A 19,577-nucleotide genomic window follows, 5' to 3' on the forward strand; every position below is an offset into this window, starting at 1 on the left:
TCTCTCTCCTCCCCTCTCTCTCTCTCTCTCTCTCTCTCTCTCTCTCTCTCTCTCTCTCTCTCTCTCTCTCTCTCTCTCTCTCTCTCTCTCTCTCCCTTTGCACAGCTGGCATGATGTAGGCTAATTAATGATTTGGGAGAATCTGTGTAAGATTACAATAGTATAAACATTTCAGAAATGTCTATACATTTCAGGGAACATCCCTACTGTAAACGGATGGTTTCATCAGCAGAAAACCATTTGTTCTCCTTTTTCAATGGATTACAAGTTCAAGCAGGTCCGCTAGCCTGCAGAAGGATGGATACTATTGAGTTCTCATCACCAATGCCTTGTCTCTTACATGCTTACAGTAATATCTCACGTGAGTAGCAACTTCTAGCAAGTAGGCCTACTGTACTCACGATTCCGCCAAGAATGAGAAGGAAAATAGGGCATGTGAGGACGTCGGAGAATATGCATCGATATTATCATTCCTTCCTCCTCTGTAAAGTTGGGTGCCAGGACAGACTGTAACCGCTGTTCTGATATACATTTGGCCCTGTGCATGGATGTATTATGGCACGCAATGTAGGTTGCAATCCGTAGCTCACACCGCTTCTGATTGTCTATGATTGTGCATTGGCCCGCACCCTACTGTAAAAGTTTTGGGACGCGATCGGGACTGGTGCTTCATTGTCCATCTTTAAGCTGTGCTCTGATTATGGTGTTACTTAATTTACACCAAGAGGACAGGAACAGGGGCGATCCACATATTTAGCTCAGACTCCCATTCCTATATGGAACTTTTTAAACCTTTGAGTTTGACTCAGAGCACTGAGCAGTAGAAAGAAACCAGGCTTGGTGATGTGAGGCTAATAAAACCTGTCAGATATGTTTAAAAACAAGCCAAAGGGGTCCTTGGCATGAAAAAGGTTGAAAACCACTGACATAAGGGAATGGTTTCATCTTCAACTTTCTATTACAGGGCTCAACTTACGACTTACAAAGTTATTTTTCACGCGTTTCTGTGTTATGTTCAAAAACCTTGTCTTCTAGCAGCACAGCCTAAAACTAAATGTTTAAGGAGGATTATTAGCAGGAACAAAACGCTTGCAGATAACGGAGGTTCATTTCTGAAACTACTGGAGGAATAAAATATATATTTCTACTCTAGTATTGGATTTGTCTGATGGAATTGTACAATGTACAAACCATTAGTCCTAGACAGTACATGAATATACACACATATGAATGACAACACGTAAGGGTGACCAGTAATAACATTGTAATAACAGTGTAACATACTGTACAATGTAATGTGCATCTTCCCCGATTAGATGTAATTAATTGCTTGATACAACAAAGTACAATAGATAAAGTCCATCCAGAATGTGGAGTAGGAGACAGCGTTTGGGTGGCGCAAAGTGGTAAAGTCTCTGCCCACCACCGCAGAGGTTGCGGGTTCAAATCCACCGTGGTGCATCCGGCTTTGTCGAACGTCTCAGTGTTGATTTCGTCGATTGAAACGATGATGAAAAATGTTCGTCGACTACCTTTTTTCACTGACGAAAACTCAATAAAAACTCAATAAAAACTAAGACTAAATATATTGACAATTTCGTCAACAAATAAAAACTAGACTAAAATGTTAGGGAGGGACTAGTGGAGACAAAGTTATTTTATGTTTGGTTGCGCTAGGCCCGGGTGTTGCGCTCTGAAAATAGCAGATCTACAAGCTCACAATGTGTCAGCCATTACGACGCCATCAAGGCACCGCCAAAATACATTTTAGTCGACTAAATCAACTGTAGATTTAGTCGACTAAAACTAGACAAAAACTGAAACATTTCAGATGACTAAAATATGACAAAAACGAAATGGAATTTTATTCAAAAGACTATGACTAATTTGCTGTCAAAATCAACACTGGAACGTCTACACGATTGGCCCGTGGAGCAGGGCGAAGGCCCTATGTCCTCCCGGATGGGAGTGAAAAAATAAACAAAAAAAAGAAACGTGCTAAACGTAGCCTATTTACAGTGCACTGACCTGCAACACATAGAAACTGGGAGCAGGGTTACGGTTAACCACTTAATCCCTATTAAAACAATAAATAGCAGATCTACAAGCTCTCCACGTGCTATTTGCGTTGAAAATGTGCACCTTTAATAGCATGCCCAAAATAGAGAGACCTGGGGTAAAGCGGTTCAGGGGAACATGAAACAGGAGCGTCCCTAGCGATTGCTTTATGTCGTCTGAGGACACGCGAACAATGTGACATGCATTCTGCAGCGCACAGTGCCTTTGTTGACTCACGTTTTGCTTTGCTACACCAGTACTGTATATGTAGACCTGTGGCTCTCAAAGTGGGATGGAAAAAGTTGTTTACAGGGGTGCCCTGAGCCAAACATGTTTGAGAACCACTGATGTAGACCTGTGGTTCTCAAACTTTCTCATTTCAAGGACCCCCAAATTGATATGCATTTTGGTGGCGGACCCCCATCTGAAAATGTTTTGTGCCAGGCAGCAGGGACCTCCAGAAGAGAATTTTTGTGTTAAAAAAAGGATTCTTAGTGCTTTTCTTAATACCCTCACAACGCGTCGCGATGCGTTGTTAGCTTGTAGATCATGTATAAAATAGGGCTAAAGCGGTATGTTTTATAATATGTATCTGCAGTAACTAGTAACTAAAGTTTTCAAGTCATTGTAGTGGAGTAAAAGTACAATATTTGCCTCTGAGATGTAGTGGAATAGAAATAAAAGTATTAAAAATTGGAAATACTCTACTAAAGTAAAAGATACCTCAAAATTGTACTTGAATACTGTACTTGAGTAAATGTGCTTAGTTACTTTACACCACTGGCATCTGCTGTAGGTTTAAATCCCCTGAGTTCAAAGCATAATCGTTGGTCAGCCATCACCAATTCTGCCGTTACAGTACCATCGACACCCTTTAGTGGCCACTGTTAACATGTCAACGCAGCACAAAGAGACGGGAGCACAAGGTTCAGTAGGTTTGATAAATAACTTTATTTAAATAACACACTTGACACACAGTCTTCACGGCTGCCGTGGTAACGTACTATATGGTAGATTTGTTACAACACATGGGCTGTTTACCAATTACTGTGCAAACACAGTTACATATGATTTACTGCAGGAATATACATTTACTCTAATACAGTTACTTGTGATTTACTGCAGGAATATACATTTACTGTAAAAAATACAGTTACTCGTGATTTACTGCAGGAATATCCGTTTACTGTAAAAGGATAGTTACTTGTGATTTACTGCAGGAATATCCGTTTACTGTAAAAAGATAGTTACTTGTGATTTACTGCAGGAATATCGAACAGTCAAACACATTAATATGTCTTAAACAGCCATCTGTATGGCAACAAGGACAACACCTGGATACATTGACCCAAAGTATTAATTCATATAAATAAGCTATAATCAATCAGTCAACCAATACCATTCCTCAGGCATCCTGATGGCTGAGGAAACATCAGATTAATCATTCTTAATAAATTACCAATATCCAGAATCCTCAAAAAGAGAAACATGTTCATATACAAATAAATCAATAAATAGTAAATAAATACCTGAACAATCATAAAGAACATGATGGTATAAATATGGTGGTAAAAATACATGAATTCATAGAAAAAAAAATCTCAGACCACATAAATAAATACAGTTATCCAATTGATAAAAGACATACATGATATTCTAATAAATAAATAAAATTAAAGATACATTTTAGGTCTGATGTAAGGCAGTAGTAGGTGTGAAGACAGTATGTAGGTGTGAAGACAGTCTATATGGACTGATGTCTAGCCCTTAATACAGAAATCTTGCAGGTACGTGAACAAAATGTCGATTTCTCCGATTGCTTTGTTGATCCCCCTTTTTCCTCCCATCTGGAATACAAGCAAAATATAATTATATATATATATAGCAAAAACAGCATAGAGTCGAATAGAATAATCTGTAATTTAAAGTATACTATACTAAAGTATACTGTAATGTGTACAGTACTGTATCTATTGTGGTTATTTTACCTTGGAGAGTTTCTTCCTGAACTGCACTGCATTCTTATGGTCTTGATAATGTGTTACATTCTACAGGGAGACAGACAGACAGACAGAGAGAGAGTTATTTGACAGAGACAAACATTAGTAATATTTGCAGTATAATTATTGTTGAAAACCAGAAACCTTTTCCACAAACACACTACACTGTATTTCTCCACTGTAGTGGAAAGTAATGTAAGCACAATGACACTTTGGTAGAGGTTTGGGTTGTGTAATTACCTCACCATGACCTAACTCTAATACTGCCGAGATATCCTGCTCCATTGCTCCGTTGAATATAAATTGATATCAAAATATCAAAAATAGCCTCCTCACTGACTTACAGTAACATTGCACAGTGCAACAGCTCTCAAAGCAAGGTATCTCTGAGTTACATCATGGCAAGGAAACCACACAACCAAACCTTCTAACAAAGAGCCAATTGTGCTTTAAGTAGGCTACCTTTACTCAAGTGCTGTACAATGTAGAGGTACACAGACAGTAATCCACCTCGACCTACTTGACTTGTAATAGGGTATTTCTACATTGTGGTATCTCTGTGTGTGTGTGTGTGTGTGTGTGTGTGTGTGGGTGTGGGTGTGGGTGTGTGGGTGTGTGTGTGCGTGTCGTACTCACACATCCGTGCTGCTGCAGGTCAGAGCTGACTCGGGCCAGGTCAGACTTCAGCTGGTGCATCTTGGTGTGCTGGTTGTCAGTTTGGTTGACTTTGAGGATGTTACGCAGGTAGAAGTCCAGGATGTTGGCATGGAGACAGCACACCTCCAGGTGATGCTGAATATTATGGGATGGAGAAAACAAGAGGAGGCAACTGTTAATCCCAGCGATCTGTCTAGAGTGAAAGAGAGACATGAGTGACAAGACAACAGAGAGACAGAGAGAGAGATAGAATGAGAGAGAGAGAGAGAGAGAGAGGCAGAGAGATAGAATGAGAGAGAGAGACAGAATGAGAGACAACAGAGAGAGAGAAAGGCAGACAGAGAGAGAGAGAGCGAGAGAGACAGACAGACAGAGAGAGAGACATGCAGGTAGATAGATAGATAGGTTTAGAGGTTTTTACCTTATTTGTGTCAGCACGGGGAATCAGTCTGATAGACGTGTCATTCTGTGTCTCTGATTGCTGGGCCTGGAGACAGACAGACAGAAAGACAGACAGAGAGACAGATAGATCATTATTAAACTGATTAAACATAATAGACTATATAATTACATTAATGAAATTAAATGTATAGTACATTGTAATATCATTTTAACTTTAAAAAGAAACATAAATAAATACTGTAGTTTAGAATGAATAAAATAAGTGGGTGAATGAATGAATGAAACCAGTGAGAAGGTAAATGGTCTCACATGTCTGGAGATGTTCTGGACATTCAGGTAGACATCCACGTCAGACAGAGGAGCACTGATAGGACGTTTCACTGATCCACACAACGACCCACTGACACACAGCAACACAAGCAACACAACACCGGACACACACGCCATCTTAACACCTACACCACACACACACACACACAAAGACACAGGTAGTTATTCCCATATACAATACCATAACACAATATAACATTTTATAATATCATACAAAACAGCATACAATTTAATATAATCACAGCATATTTACACTTTTTTAAAAATGTAATATAAAATAGCATAGCAAAATATAATATAGCATAGTATGATAGCATTAATATAATATAGCACAATATTCTATATATTCTATAAAATTGTGGTGTGCTCACCTGTGAGGTAAAGTCTGAAGTCTGGATAATGTGTTAACGATGTGAGTGCTGCTATTTATTTGATTCTTTCCGATGAAGTCACGCCTCCCCAAAACCCCATGAAATATATAGGACACGACCACACTCTCTCTCACACACACACACACACACACACACACACACACACACACACACACACACACACACACACACACACACACACACACTGGCACACACACACACACACACACACACACACACACACACACACACACACACTGCTGAGTCTGTTTACTGATAATGACATCAGACGGAAATGAAGTCCAAGTTGAAACACACTCACACCCCTTAGAAATTAAGTGCACACAAATGATACACACCACACAATCACCCCCCCCCCCCCCCCCCCCCCCCACACACACACACACACGCACGCACGCACGCACGCACACACGCACGCACGCACGCACACACACACACACACACACAGTACACACACATTATCCACACACAAAAGACATTGTGCATGCTCGCACACACACAGATTGTAATCTGACTGTTTTAGTGTGTCTATGGTGCCATTTTTGGAACGTGACCGTTCAAGTTATGTACCGATAGGGACAGAATTGTAGGCAGCGCCAGCGCCGAGCACTATTTTCCATCAGCCCGGCAGTGCTATCCTCATTGAATGAGACACATGGCTAGGGGCGAAGCAGTTCCACGTGCGCAGTGGTGGAAAGTAACTAAATATATGTACTCAAGTACTGTACTTAAGTACAATTTTGAGGTATTTGTACTTTACTTGAGTATTTCCAATTTCCAATACCTTGGCTTCTACTTCACTACATCTCAGAGGCAAATATTGTACTTTAACTCCACTACAATTATTTGAAAACTTTAGTTACTAGTTACTTTGCAGATATACATTATTACATTATAAAACATACATTAACAACTTTAGCCCTATTTTATACCTAGGCTATTTGAAAATAGCCGATCTACAAGCTCTCAACGCGTTGTGAGCTTGTAGATCTGCTATTTTCAAACATTTTAGTACTTTTCTTTTGGTACTTTAAGTACATTTTGATACTAATACTTTTGGACTTTTACTCAAGTAAATTTTAAATTCCAGACTTTTATTTGTAACGGAGTACTTCTACTGTACATTACAGTATTGATACTTTTACTTAAGTAAAACATTTGAGTACTTTTTCCACCACTGCACGTGCGTCACAGAAGGGTGTGTTACTACGACCCTGTGGGAAAGCAGGGCTCGCATTGGGAACGCATGAGTACCCATTGTAGCCCGCTGTCAAGTACCTGTTGTACCCGATGTGAGAGAACCCCTTGTTACTTAGTCCTGATAAAGCTGTTGCGTAGCAAAAGATGAGTTGAGCTGCAACGAAAGCATGAACATGGGTCTGCATCTGCCACCCATAACCAATTATTTTGGCAACGTTAACTGAGGTGGAAACAAGACGGGGTCAACCAATGGCTAGGTTTATTATTAGTCCATATTTGGGCAAGCTTTCGGCTTTAATATTTCAAATAGTATAAAACATAGTACACGGTACTTCCTTGCCCTACTGGCAGCGTGCTCAATGCATTTGGTGCATTTGATCGTTCCAGTGGTTTGCCAGATTTAACCTTAACCTTCACAGACCCATTTCTACTGAACCACGCTGTATAACGGCACTTGTGGTAATGATGTTTGTATAGTGCAAATGACAGCACCGCATTGAACAAAACACCAAGATGTTTAACTGAGATACTTGTCTCGTCTCGTCTGCTCCTCTCCTCTCCTCTCCTCTCCTCTTCCTCTCCTCTCCTCTCCTCTCCTCTCCTCTCCTCTCCTCTCCTCTCCTCTCCTCACCTCTGTGTAAACTGTTATTTTTTTCTTTTCTGGTGAATTGAGGCCTGACACAAAGACCATGGCTAAATATAGATCCCTATCTACAGTATACAACACACACACACACACACACACACACACACACACACACACACACACACACACACACACACACACACACACACACACACACAAGACACGTTTGTCTAGTTCTTCCTCTTTGTTGTCTTCCTGAAATACACCTGTTAGGAAAACACCCTGCTGTTACATCACATAGTGACATCACACAGGTAGGAATCTCCTGGCTCCACCCACATCAGGAAGTAGATCAATGACAACCCATGCGTGTGTGTGTGTGTGTGTGTGTGTGTGTGTGTGTGTGTGTGTGTGTGTGTGTGTGTGTGTGTGTGTGTGTGTGTGTGTGTGTGTGTGTGTGTGTGTGTGTGTGTGTGTGTGTGTGTGTGTGTGTGTGTGTGTGTGTGTGTGTGTGTGTGTGTGTGTGTGTGTATATGCTTGTGTGTGTTCACACACTATTCCTTTGATCCTTTCCAGAATGACTGAACCTGAATAGAACATGGTCTCCCAGTAGAGTGTGTGTATTGGAAGTAAGGCAAGGCTATTTTAATTGTGTAGCACATTTCGAGGCAATTCAATGTGCTTTACACAGAACATCAAGCAAAGGAAACACAATTATACAATGACATTAGGATGCATAAAACAAAAGAAGTAAAAATGTATAGATGCAGTGCAGAAGAGAAAATTTGATTTGATTAGAAATAGATTTTTTCAAATCAAAACGATTCTCGATTCGATTCCGATTCTTGGGCTCATGATTCGATCAAAAATGGATTCTCATTAAAAAAATATTCCCAATCAGTTTAATCCAAATTATTATATTGTTTCATCTTTACTTTAACAACCAAGTGTAGCCTAGTTATTTCCGACAGCTCAAACTAAAAAATATATAATACCAGAGAGGGTCATGTAAAAATTCTTGGCTTTGATGAAATTTTAGATTAGGTTTAGTTCTATTTGATGCAGAAACACAACATAATTGCTTTGATGCATGTAACATTAACGAGTGTCAACGAGCGTCAGCTGGACAGTGACTCACGCAACTCAGCTGTGCTGAACTGAATGTGACTGTAGTTGGTTTTAAAAAAGCCCTTGAATATGACATGATGATAATGTTTACTGTGATTATGGTAAGCTTACATTTCATATCACAAACACCATGGAGTAAAAACTCCTGTAACCTTTTACTTGTAACAGAGTATTTTCATATTGTGGTATTGCTACTTTTACTTAAGTGAAATATCTGAGTACTTCTTCCACCACTGTACAGTAGTCAAGTCTATTGAAGATGAATGCATGGACATGTTTTTCTAGATAGAGACATAAGTCCTTTAACCCAGTGGTTCTCAAACTTTTTCATGTCAAGGACCCCCAAAATGATATGTATTTGGCCGCGGACCCCCATTTAAAAATATTTTGTTCCAGGGACCCCCAGAAGCAAAGATTTGAGTTACAAATGTTCGCTTTAAATATATATATATTCAAAGATTTGCACACATTTTCAAGATTTTTCAAAAATAGCAGATCTACAAGCTCATAGCGCGGCACTCGGTGCCGCGCTATGAGCTTGTATATCTGCTATTTTTGAATAGCCAAAGTATAAAAGGTCATAATTATTCTGATGCTATATTTACACATTTTGCTGGGTACCCCCTGGAACCCCCTCAAGTACCCCTGGGGGTCCCTGGACCCCACTTTGAGAACCAATGCTTTAACCCACGCTGACTTTTAATCTGTCTTTTGGCACATCCAATTGTTGATTATTTTGTTCAATGCATTTACTGGACCATTATGTATTGAACCATAGTCCTCTGGTGGTACGGTTATGTAGATTTGTGTATCGTCTGCATAACTATGGTAGCTTATTTTGTCGCTTTCCGTAATCTGAGCGAGTATGTCAGTATGCTGACATTAGTATGTCAGTATGCTGACATACATCCAGGGCTTGTTACTTCCTCATTGCACAAACGTGTAATTTCTACAGAACACTGGAGATCCCACGCTACGCGTGTCGGAAGTGAAGTGACGATGATGTCACATGGTTGTTCATTGAGGTTTTGTGAACTTAATCTGTGTCGATGACATCATGACATGACATGACACCTTGCTGGAAACAGATTTACCGCCAGGGGTGGTAAAAGTACTCAAATGTTTTACTTAAGTAAAAGTATCAATACTGTCTGCAATGTAGAAATACTCCCTTACAAGTAAAAGTCTGGTATTCAGAATATACTTGAGTACAAGTACAAAAGTATTGGCATCAAAATGTGCTTAAAGTACCAAAAGTAAAAGTACTCGTATTATGCAGAATGTCCTGCAGAATGTCCTGCAACATTGTGAGCTTGTAGATCGGCTGAAATATATAGAGTGTAAGTGGTTAATGCATGTTTAGTTATGAAAATCTAAATCTAAAAAGTAACTAGTAACTTATTACTTATTTACTCTACACCACTGTTTACCGCTTTACATTTTCATTTGAAAAAAGTCACTGTTGAATCAATCAGCAATGACATTGGCAATGGTGTTCCCGATGTTTAAAAAAGAACAGTCAGACCTACAAGCTCACGCAACACATTGTGAGCTTGTAGATCGTTGTCCATCGCTTTGTTCTTTATTTCCTTATTTTACAACCATTTTTTATGGTCTAGATAGATTGCATAGCTTAACTGAACCTGCTGACATAAGTATTAAATAGGCAAACATAGGTAAACACCCAAACCAACTTCTGCTTATGTTTTTTGTTTCATCAATTTCACTTGTTTATCATGTATGAGTTATCTCTCAAGATTGCATGATTGTATCCCGAAAATGTGTTTTTCTGACGCAATGAATACTATCAGAATATAGAGCAATTTACTTATTTTAACACAATCTATCACTTACATGCATCACATTTAATTGTGGTGAGAACTGGGACAATTTGGTAGGGAGGGATTGTGGACAGATGCAGTAGTAGGGTATTTGTGGGGACTCGGGACACTCCAGCTTACAACCAGGACAGTCCTGGACAAACCTGTACGTCTGCTCACCGTGTCCTGACATAGACTGACAAGGACAATTGCCGGAATTTCCACAGGCAATATTCACAGGCTGTGATTACATGTCATCAAAAAAGTACAAATAGCTATGTTTACAGAGGAGAGGAAAATCCGTGGCAGTGTATGACCCCTCATTTCAATGGGAATTAATATCTAACGCCCCCTCCTGATTGATGCTTTTTTTTTCAGGCCAGATTTGAAAGAAACCGGTGATTCACATTCTTTAATGGATGATGTCAGGGCATTCCACATTACGCGGCACCGAGTGCCGCGCTATGAGCTTGTAGATCTGCTATTTTTGAAAAATCTTGAAAACATTTTTTTTATTTTTTAAACTGTTATGATTTAGATTTTTTTTAAAGAATCAGCACAGGTCTTAATGGGTTAAAAATTTTAAGTGGTTCTCGATCACCACTGGTGTAGACATAACATATTCCTGTTAAAGTACCGGTCCACCCATATGGTTTTATCCGGACTGATAAATATTATTAGTATTAACCCATTAAAGGACAACTTTGTTTTTTTACAACCAAGGTTTATATTTTAGCTTGGAATTAAAGTAAATACAAGATGAGTGTTCTTTTTTTTTCATTTACTGCTTTCTATAGTTTTAGCAATTTTCGCGATATTTTTTACAGTGGACGGGGGCATTCTGTCCGGTGGCTAGATCGATCTGGGATTGTATAATTGTGTACTGGGCTGTCTGCAGCTTGGGCTTAAAGCTAACAACAGTCCATGTTAGACAACTGTAATGATTCATAAATATACTCACTGATCACTATCATGCTCCTTAGAGTGTTTAGCTTAATTTAAGGGTCTGATTTGTTGAAAATAGCTGATCAACAAGCATGTAGATCAGCTATTTTCAAATAGCTGATGTATATGGTTTATAGTGCCTAGTTGATGCTACTGTATATTTAAAAAAATAGAATTAAAGTATGGGGACCCCAGTCTGAGAATCACTGTGCTATTGTATAGTCTAGTGTGATAACAGGTTAATCAGTAAACACTGAAGGAGAACTGTGTTGATAAAGCCAGGTTATTCATATCTTTTCATACATGTCCATGCAAGTATGGACATACTGTATGGTGTCAACATGGCAAAAAAGCACTGGTAGTCGGTACTCCTGGTTTCTGCTGGGAACAGGGTTCGATTCCCTGCAGCGCTGTGCTTACTGTTTCACCTTTGTCCTGTTGTGTATGTTTACATTAAATGTTAGCACTCAATTCATTGATTTATAATACCTGAATGCACTTTTTTTTTTTCAAGCAGATAGCCCTGTGATTACCTGTGATTAGCACATACTCCTATGACATGGTGTATTAGTCGGCACAGTGGATTAATATTTCGATCGGTCTGGGATGTTAAAATTGTGCAAAACTGTGGTCAATGAATTGCCTCTTCAGCCAGATTAAACAGTAGTCACTTTTAACTGTTGAGACTCCTAGAGCTAAAAGACGTGTTGACATGGATAGCTTAGTGTCTAATAACATCTCTGTGTTATAATGAATGGAGTATGAGAATTATGTCATGCAGTGCAGATTGTAGATCAGCTCTTTCTGAATGTACCGGTCGGGATTCAAACCCCAGGCTCCCGCATGGTAAGGGACACCTAAGGCTAAACCACTATTATATAGCCTCTCACTTGAACAGGGGAGATATTTGAAGTCTGCAAGTTCATAAATATATAATTCAGTTAGGCTTAAACATGAGGAATGTATAGTGAATATTGGAATTATCGCCTACTAATCTACAATGCGATAGCCTATTATATGCGCCATGTATCCAACCAATATGTCTGAGTCTGTGCTCAGGAATGTGTCAAAAACAAAAAAAAACTCCATGAATTCAAGGCTTCATGGAATGTGTAATTGATAGAAAATAAGTATTTTTTGGGTGAACTACTCTTTTAAGTGTCTTGTTCAGGGACACTTTGACACATTGCTGAGGCCTGGGATTTTTCTGATATTCTGCTTAGTATTTTGGCTTCTTTTGATTTGGAACTGACACTGAAAAAAGCTCTTAAAAACGGCTTTTGTCATTTTTTCATCCCAGAACAAAAATCAAAGAATGGCTTCAATTTTCCAAATTTCTAGCCTACCCAAAAATCAGGAAAATGCTCAATTTTTCTAATATTCTGATTAGTATTTTGGTATCTTTTGATTTGGGACTGACACTGAAAAAAAGCTCTTAAAAACGTCTTTTGCCATTTTCTCATCCCAGAAAAAAAATCAAAGAATGGCTTCATTTTTCCAAATTTCTCGCCTACCCAAAAATCAGGAAAATGCTCCATTTTTCTGATATTCTGATTAGTATTTTGTCATCTTTTGATTTGGGACTGACAAAGGAAAACATCTTTATTTGTCTTTGTTTTTTAAAATGTCAGTTATCTTTTAATCTACCTTTTTCATCAAAACAAAGAAGTCACATGATCACGTGTTAAATCACATGGTCTTTGTCCTTCAAAGTAAAAGTTGTAGTCTAACATGTAATCAAACATGTAACCGAAACGAAAGTTTGTCACTACCGAAACGAAAGTTAAATCCGAAAAAATCACTAAGTGTGGAGGCCAAAATCGTCCCCCCAAAAACCTGTTAGGAGTACGTTTCAGGCAATTTAGGGTTGATTGGTAATTTTCGTTTCGGTAAAATTTATTTTACCGAAACGAAAGTGAAATCCGAAAAAAATCACTAAGTGTGGAGGCCGAAATCGTCCCCCCAAAAACCTGTTAGGAGTACGTTTCAGGCAATTTAGAGTTGATTGGTAATTTTCGTTTCGGTAAAATTTATTTTACCGAAACGAAAGTTAAATCCGAAAAAATCACTAAGTGTGGAGGCCGAAATCGTCCCCCCAAAAACCTGTTAGGAGTACGTTTCAGGCAATTTAGAGTTGATTGGTAATTTTCGTTTCGGTAAAATTTATTTTACCGAAACGAAAGTTAAATCCGAAAAAATCACTAAATGTGGAGGCCAAAATCGTCCCCCCAAAAACCTGTTAGGAGTACGTTTCAGGCAATTTAGAGTTGATTGGTAAGTTTCGTTTCGGTAAAATTTATTTTACCGAAACGAAAGTTAAATCCGAACAAATCACTAAGTGTGGAGGCCAAAATGGTCCCCCCAAAAACCTGTTAGGAGTACGTTTCAGGCAATTTAGAGTTGATTGGTAATTTTCGTTTCGGTAAAATTTATTTTACCGAAACGAAAGTTAAATCCGAAAAAATCACTAAGTGTGGAGGCCGAAATCGTCCCCCCAAAAACCTGTTAGGAGTACGTTTCAGGCAATTTAGAGTTGATTGGTAATTTTCGTTTCGGTAAAATTTATTTTACCGAAACGAAAGTTAAATCCGAAAAAATCACTAAGTGTGGAGGCCGAAATCGTCCCCCCAAAAACCTGTTAGGAGTACGTTTCAGGCAAGTTAGAGTTGATTGGTAATTTTCGTTTCGGTAAAATTTATTTTACCGAAACGAAAGTTAAATCCGAAAAAATCACTAAATGTGGAGGCCAAAATCGTCCCCCCAAAAACCTGTTAGGAGTACGTTTCAGGCAATTTAGAGTTGATTGGTAAGTTTCGTTTCGGTAAAATTTATTTTACCGAAACGAAAGTTAAATCCGAACAAATCACTAAGTGTGGAGGCCAAAATCGTCCCCCCAAAAACCTGTTAGGAGTACATTTCAGGCAATTTAGAGTTGATTGGTAATTTTCGTTTCGGTAAAATTTATTTTACCGAAACGAAAGTTAAATCCGAAAAAATCACTAAGTGTGGAGGCCGAAATCGTCCCCCCAAAAACCTGTTAGGAGTACGTTTCAGGCAATTTAGAGTTGATTGGTAATTTTCGTTTCGGTAAAATTTATTTTACCGAAACGAAAGTTAAATCCGAAAAAATCACTAAGTGTGGAGGCCGAAATCGTCCCCCCAAAAACCTGTTAGGAGTACGTTTCAGGCAATTTAGAGTTGATTGGTAATTTTCGTTTCGGTAAAATTTATTTTACCGAAACGAAAGTTAAATCCGAAAAAATCACTAAATGTGGAGGCCAAAATCGTCCCCCCAAAAACCTGTTAGGAGTACGTTTCAGGCAATTTAGAGTTGATTGGTAAGTTTCGTTTAAGAAACGAAAGTTAAATCCGAAAAAATCACTAAGTGTGGAGGCCAAAATCGTCCCCCCAAAAACCTGTTAGGAGTACGTTTCAGGCAATTTAGAGTTGATTGGTAGTACTTTGTAGTGACTTTTTTTGGTCCATAACATTCATCGAGCTCTGGACTTAGTACATTTATTTTTTCACCATTGTGTCACTACCGAAACGAAACGAAAATCACCAATCAACTCTAAATTGCCTGAAACGTACTCCTAACAGGTTTTTGGGTGGACGATTTTGGCCTCCACACTTAGTGATTTTTTCGGATTTAACTTTCGTTTCGGTAAAATAAGTTTTACCGAAACGAAAATTACCAATCAACTCTAAATTGCCTGAAACGTACTCCTAACAGGTTTTTGGGTGGACTATTTTGGCCTCCACACTTAGTGATTTTTTCGGATTTAACTTTCGTTTCGGTAAAATAAATTATACCGAAACGAAAATTACCTATCAACTCTAAATTGCCTGAAACGTACTCCTAACAGGTTTTTGGGGGGACCATTTTGGCCTCCACACTTAATGATTCTTTCGGATTTAACTTTCGTTTCGGTAAAATAAGTTTTACCGAAACGAAAATTACCAATCAACTCTAAATTGCCTGAAACGTACTCCTAACAGGTTTTTGGGGGGACCATTTTGGCCTCCACACTTAGTGATTTTTTCGGATTTAACTTTCGTTTCGGTAAAATAAGTTTTACCGAAACTGAAAATTACCAATCAACTCTAAATTGCCTGAAACGTACTCCTAACAGGTTTTTGGGGGGACCATTTTGGCCTCCACACTTAGTGATTTTTTCGGATTTAACTTTCGTTTGGGTAAAATAAGTTTTACCGAAACGAAAATTACCAATCAACTCTAAATTGCCTGAAACGTACTCCTAACAGGTTTTTGGGGGGACCATTTTGGCCTCCACACTTAGTGTTATTTTTCGGATTTAACTTTCGTTTCGGTAGTGACAAACTTTCGTTTCGGTAGTGACACAATGGTGAAAAAATAAATGTATTTGTCTTGTTTGTTGTTCAAGTCAAAGCACCAGGAAGGCTGTATTTCTTGGCCAACAGTTAGCTCAATGGGTTGAGACGCAGTATTCATGATCCAGAGGCCATGAGTTCAAATCCCACTGGTGTCTTTACTGTGATGCTTCCTTCTGCAGACTAACTTCTAGAAAAACAAGTTAAAACCACCAGGAAACCTGTAACTCTCAGCCAATAGCTTAGCTCAACTGGTAGAGCGTCTGTCCAATAACTTCACTTGAGTGGGTTCGATTCCCACTCGAGTCAAGTGTCCCCAGTAACTTGGGGCAACGGATAAATTGACTGATATCCTTAGTGATGCTTCCCTTTGCAGACTAACTTCTAGAAAAACAAGTTAAAACCACCAGGAAACCTGTAACTCTCAGCCTACAGAATAGCTCAACTGGTAGAGCGTCTGTCCAATAACATGACTTGACTTGACTTGACTTGAGTGGGTTCGATTCCCACTTGAGTCAAGTGTCCCCGGTATCTTGGGGCAACGGATACATTGACTGATATCCTTAGTGATGCTTCCCTTTGCAGACTAACTAGAGCAGAGTAGAGCGTCTGTCCAATATCATGACTTGACTTGACTCAAGTGGGAATCGAACCCACTCAAGTCAAGTCATGTTATTGGACAGACGCTCTACCAGTCGAGCTATGCTGTTGGCTGAGAGTTACAGGTTTCCTGGTGGTTTTAACTTGTTTTTCTAGAAGTTAGTCTGCAAAGGGAAGCATCACTAAGGATATCAGTCAATTTATCCGTTGCCCCAAGATACCGGGGACACTTGACTCGAGTGGGAATCGAACCCACTCAAGTCAAGCCAAGTCATGTTATTGGACAGACGCTCTACCAGTTGAACTATGCTGTTGGCTGAGAGTTACAGGTTTCCTGGTGGTTTTAACTTGTTTTTCTAGAAGTTAGTCTGCAAAGGGAAGCATCACTAAGGATATCAGTCAATTTATCCATCACTAAGGATATCAGTCAATTTATCCGTTGCCCCAAGTTACCGGGGACACTTGACTCGAGTGGGAATCGAACCCACTCAAGTCAAGCCAAGTCATGTTATTGGACAGACGCTCTACCAGTTGAGCTATGCTGTTGGCTGAGAGTTACAGGTTTCCTGGTGGTTTTAACTTGTTTTTCTAGAAGTTAGTCTGCAAAGGGAAGCATCACTAAGGATATCAGTCAATTTAACTATCAATAAGGATATCAGTTAATTTATCCGTTGCCCCAAGTTACCGGGGACACTTGACTCGAGTGGGAATCGAACCCACTCAAGTCAAGCCACGTCATGTTATTGGACAGACGCTCTACCAGTTGAGCTATGCTGTTGGCTGAGAGTTAGAGGTTTCCTGGTGGTTTTAAATTGTTTTTCTAGAAGTTAGTCTGCAAAGGAAAGCATCACAGTAAAGACACCAGTGGGATAGGATTTGAACTCATGGCCTCTGGATCATGTATACTGCGTCTCAACCCATTGAGCTAACAGTTGGATGACAAATACAGCCTTCCTGGTGGTTTTCAGTTTATCTTCTGGAAGCCAGTCTGCAAAGGAAAGACTCATAGGAAAGACATCAATGGGATTTGAACTCATGGCCTCTGGATCATGAATACTGCGTCTCAACCCATTGAGCTAACAGATGGCTGACAAGTACAGCCTTCCTGGTGCTTTGACTTGAACAACAAACAAGACAAATAACTTTAAAAAAATGTGTTACAGCATAAGTATAAATCTTTTTCATGGGGGGCCCTGACACTACATCTTTTCACATTGGGGTCCACTGCCCAAATACATGTCAATTTGGGGGGTTGACAACAAAACGTTTTAGAACCACAGATTCCAAGGAAACAGCTGTAGGTGAATGGATAGAGTCACTGACTAGTGAGCCGCAGGTAACAGGTTCAAGCCTCAGCCACAGCAGCAAGTCAGGATGTCAAATCAAATAGGTACTATTAGGAGTGAAATGGTTGTGTTTCTTCACCCCAACTGCACATGACAGCAGTTTTATATCTGTTTACATGTACGTTATTTTCAGTGATGAAGACAAACCGCACAGACGTTCACTGTACTTTAGTACATTTTGTAAACTTATGACTCTGAGTAGAGTATAGCCTGACTTAAACAAACAAATAACAACTTAGTATAGTCAGACTTTTTTTTACACAACTTACATTTTGTAATCAAACTACCGAAACGAAAGTTGGTCACCACCGAAACGAAAGTTAAATCCGAAAAAATCACTAAGTGTGGAGGCCGAAATCGTCCCCCCAAAAACCTGTTAGGAGTATGTTTCAGGCAATTTAGAGTTGATTGGTAATTTTCGTTTCGGTAAAATTTATTTTACCGAAACGAAAGTTAAATCCGAAAAAATCACTAAGTGTGGAGGCCAAAATCGTCCCCCCAAAAACCTGTTAGGAGTACGTTTCAGGCAATTTAGAGTTGATTGGTAAGTTTCGTTTCGGTAAAGTTTATTTTACCGAAACGAAAGTTAAATCCGAAAAAATCACTAAGTGTGGAGGCCAAAATCATCCCCCCAAAAACCTGTTAGGAGTACGTTTCAGGCAATTTAGAGTTTATTGGTAATTTTCGTTTCGGTAAGTTTTATTTTACCGAAGCAAAAGTTAAATCCGAAAAAATCATTAAGTGTGGAGGCCAAAATCGTCCCCCCAAAAACCTGTTAGGAGTACGTTTCAGGCAATTTAGAGTTGATTGGTAGTATTTTGTAGTGACTTTTTTTGGTCCCTACCATTCATCGAGCTCTGGACTTAGTAAATTTATTTTTTAACCATTGTGTCACTACCGAAACGAAAGTTTGTCTTTTTTGTGACTTTTTTTTTTGGTCCCTAACATTCATCGAGCTCTGGACTTAGAATTTTTTTTTCCGTTTCCGTAGTGACACTACCGAAACGAAAAAAAAAATGTTCGCCCAAAAACCTGTTAGGAGTACGTTTCAGGCGATTTAAAGTTGATTGGTAGTGACTTTTTTGTGGAAGAATTCTGGTGACGAAAATGACGAAAAATGCTGGTGACGAAAAATGACGAAAAATGCTGGTGACGAAAAAATGCTGGTGACCAAAAATGACGAAAAATGCTGGTGACGAAAAATGACAAAGAATGCTGGTGACGAAAAATGCCGAAAAATGCTGGTGACGAAAAAATGCTGGTGACGAAAAATGCCGAAAAATGCTGGTGACGAAAAATGACGAAAAATGCTGGTGACGAAAAATGACGAAAAATGCTGGTGACGAAAAAATGCTGGTGACGAAAAATGCCGAAAAATGCTGGTGACGAAAAATGACGAAAAATGCTGGTGACGAAAAATGACGTAAAATGCTGGTGACGAAAAAATGCTGGTGACGAAAAATGACGGAAAATGCTGGTGACGAAAAATGACGAAAAATGCTGGTGACGAAAAAATGCTGGTGACGAAAAATGACGCAAGATGCTGGTGACGAAAGAATGCTGGTGACGAAAAATGACGAAAAATGCTGGTGACGAAAAAATACTGGTGACGAAAAATGACGAAAAATGCTGGTGACGAAAAAATGCTGGTGACGAAAAATGACGAAAAATGCTGGTGACGAAAAATGACGAAAAATGCTGGTGACGAAAAATGACGAAGAATGCTGGTGACGAAAAATGACGAAAAATGCTGGTGACGA

At 39.2% G+C, this 19,577-nt stretch overlaps 1 protein-coding gene across 1 annotated transcript; it reads right to left on the reverse strand.

Moving 5' to 3' along the window:
• Positions 1-3,101: 3,101 nt before the first annotated feature.
• On the reverse strand, positions 3,102-5,829 carry il22 (interleukin 22). Its single transcript, XM_084049761.1, has 6 exons — positions 5,819-5,829; positions 5,427-5,572; positions 5,137-5,202; positions 4,695-4,850; positions 4,047-4,106; positions 3,102-3,905 (listed from the first exon to the last, which is right to left on the reverse strand). Exons 2-6 carry the CDS (start codon positions 5,562-5,564, stop codon positions 3,819-3,821), a joined length of 507 nt encoding a protein of 168 aa, XP_083905887.1. The 5' UTR covers positions 5,565-5,572; positions 5,819-5,829; the 3' UTR covers positions 3,102-3,818.
• Positions 5,830-19,577: the final 13,748 nt, after the last annotated feature.

This window comes from Gymnoscopelus microlampas (genome assembly GCF_963454915.1).
Source record: "Gymnoscopelus microlampas genome assembly, chromosome: 23".
Taxonomy (NCBI): Eukaryota; Metazoa; Chordata; class Actinopteri; order Myctophiformes; family Myctophidae; genus Gymnoscopelus; species Gymnoscopelus microlampas.

Coding starts and splice junctions, on each gene's coding strand:
- il22 (XM_084049761.1), bottom strand. CDS start 5,564: ATGGCGTGTGTGTCCGGTGTTGTGTTGCTTGTGTTGCTGTGTGTCAGT. Junction 5,203..5,426: donor TCCAGAACATCTCCAGACAT/GTGAGACCATTT, acceptor GTCTGTCTCCAG/GCCCAGCAATCAGAGACACA. Junction 4,107..4,694: donor ACCTGCAGCAGCACGGATGT/GTGAGTACGACA, acceptor GTCTCCCTGTAG/AATGTAACACATTATCAAGA.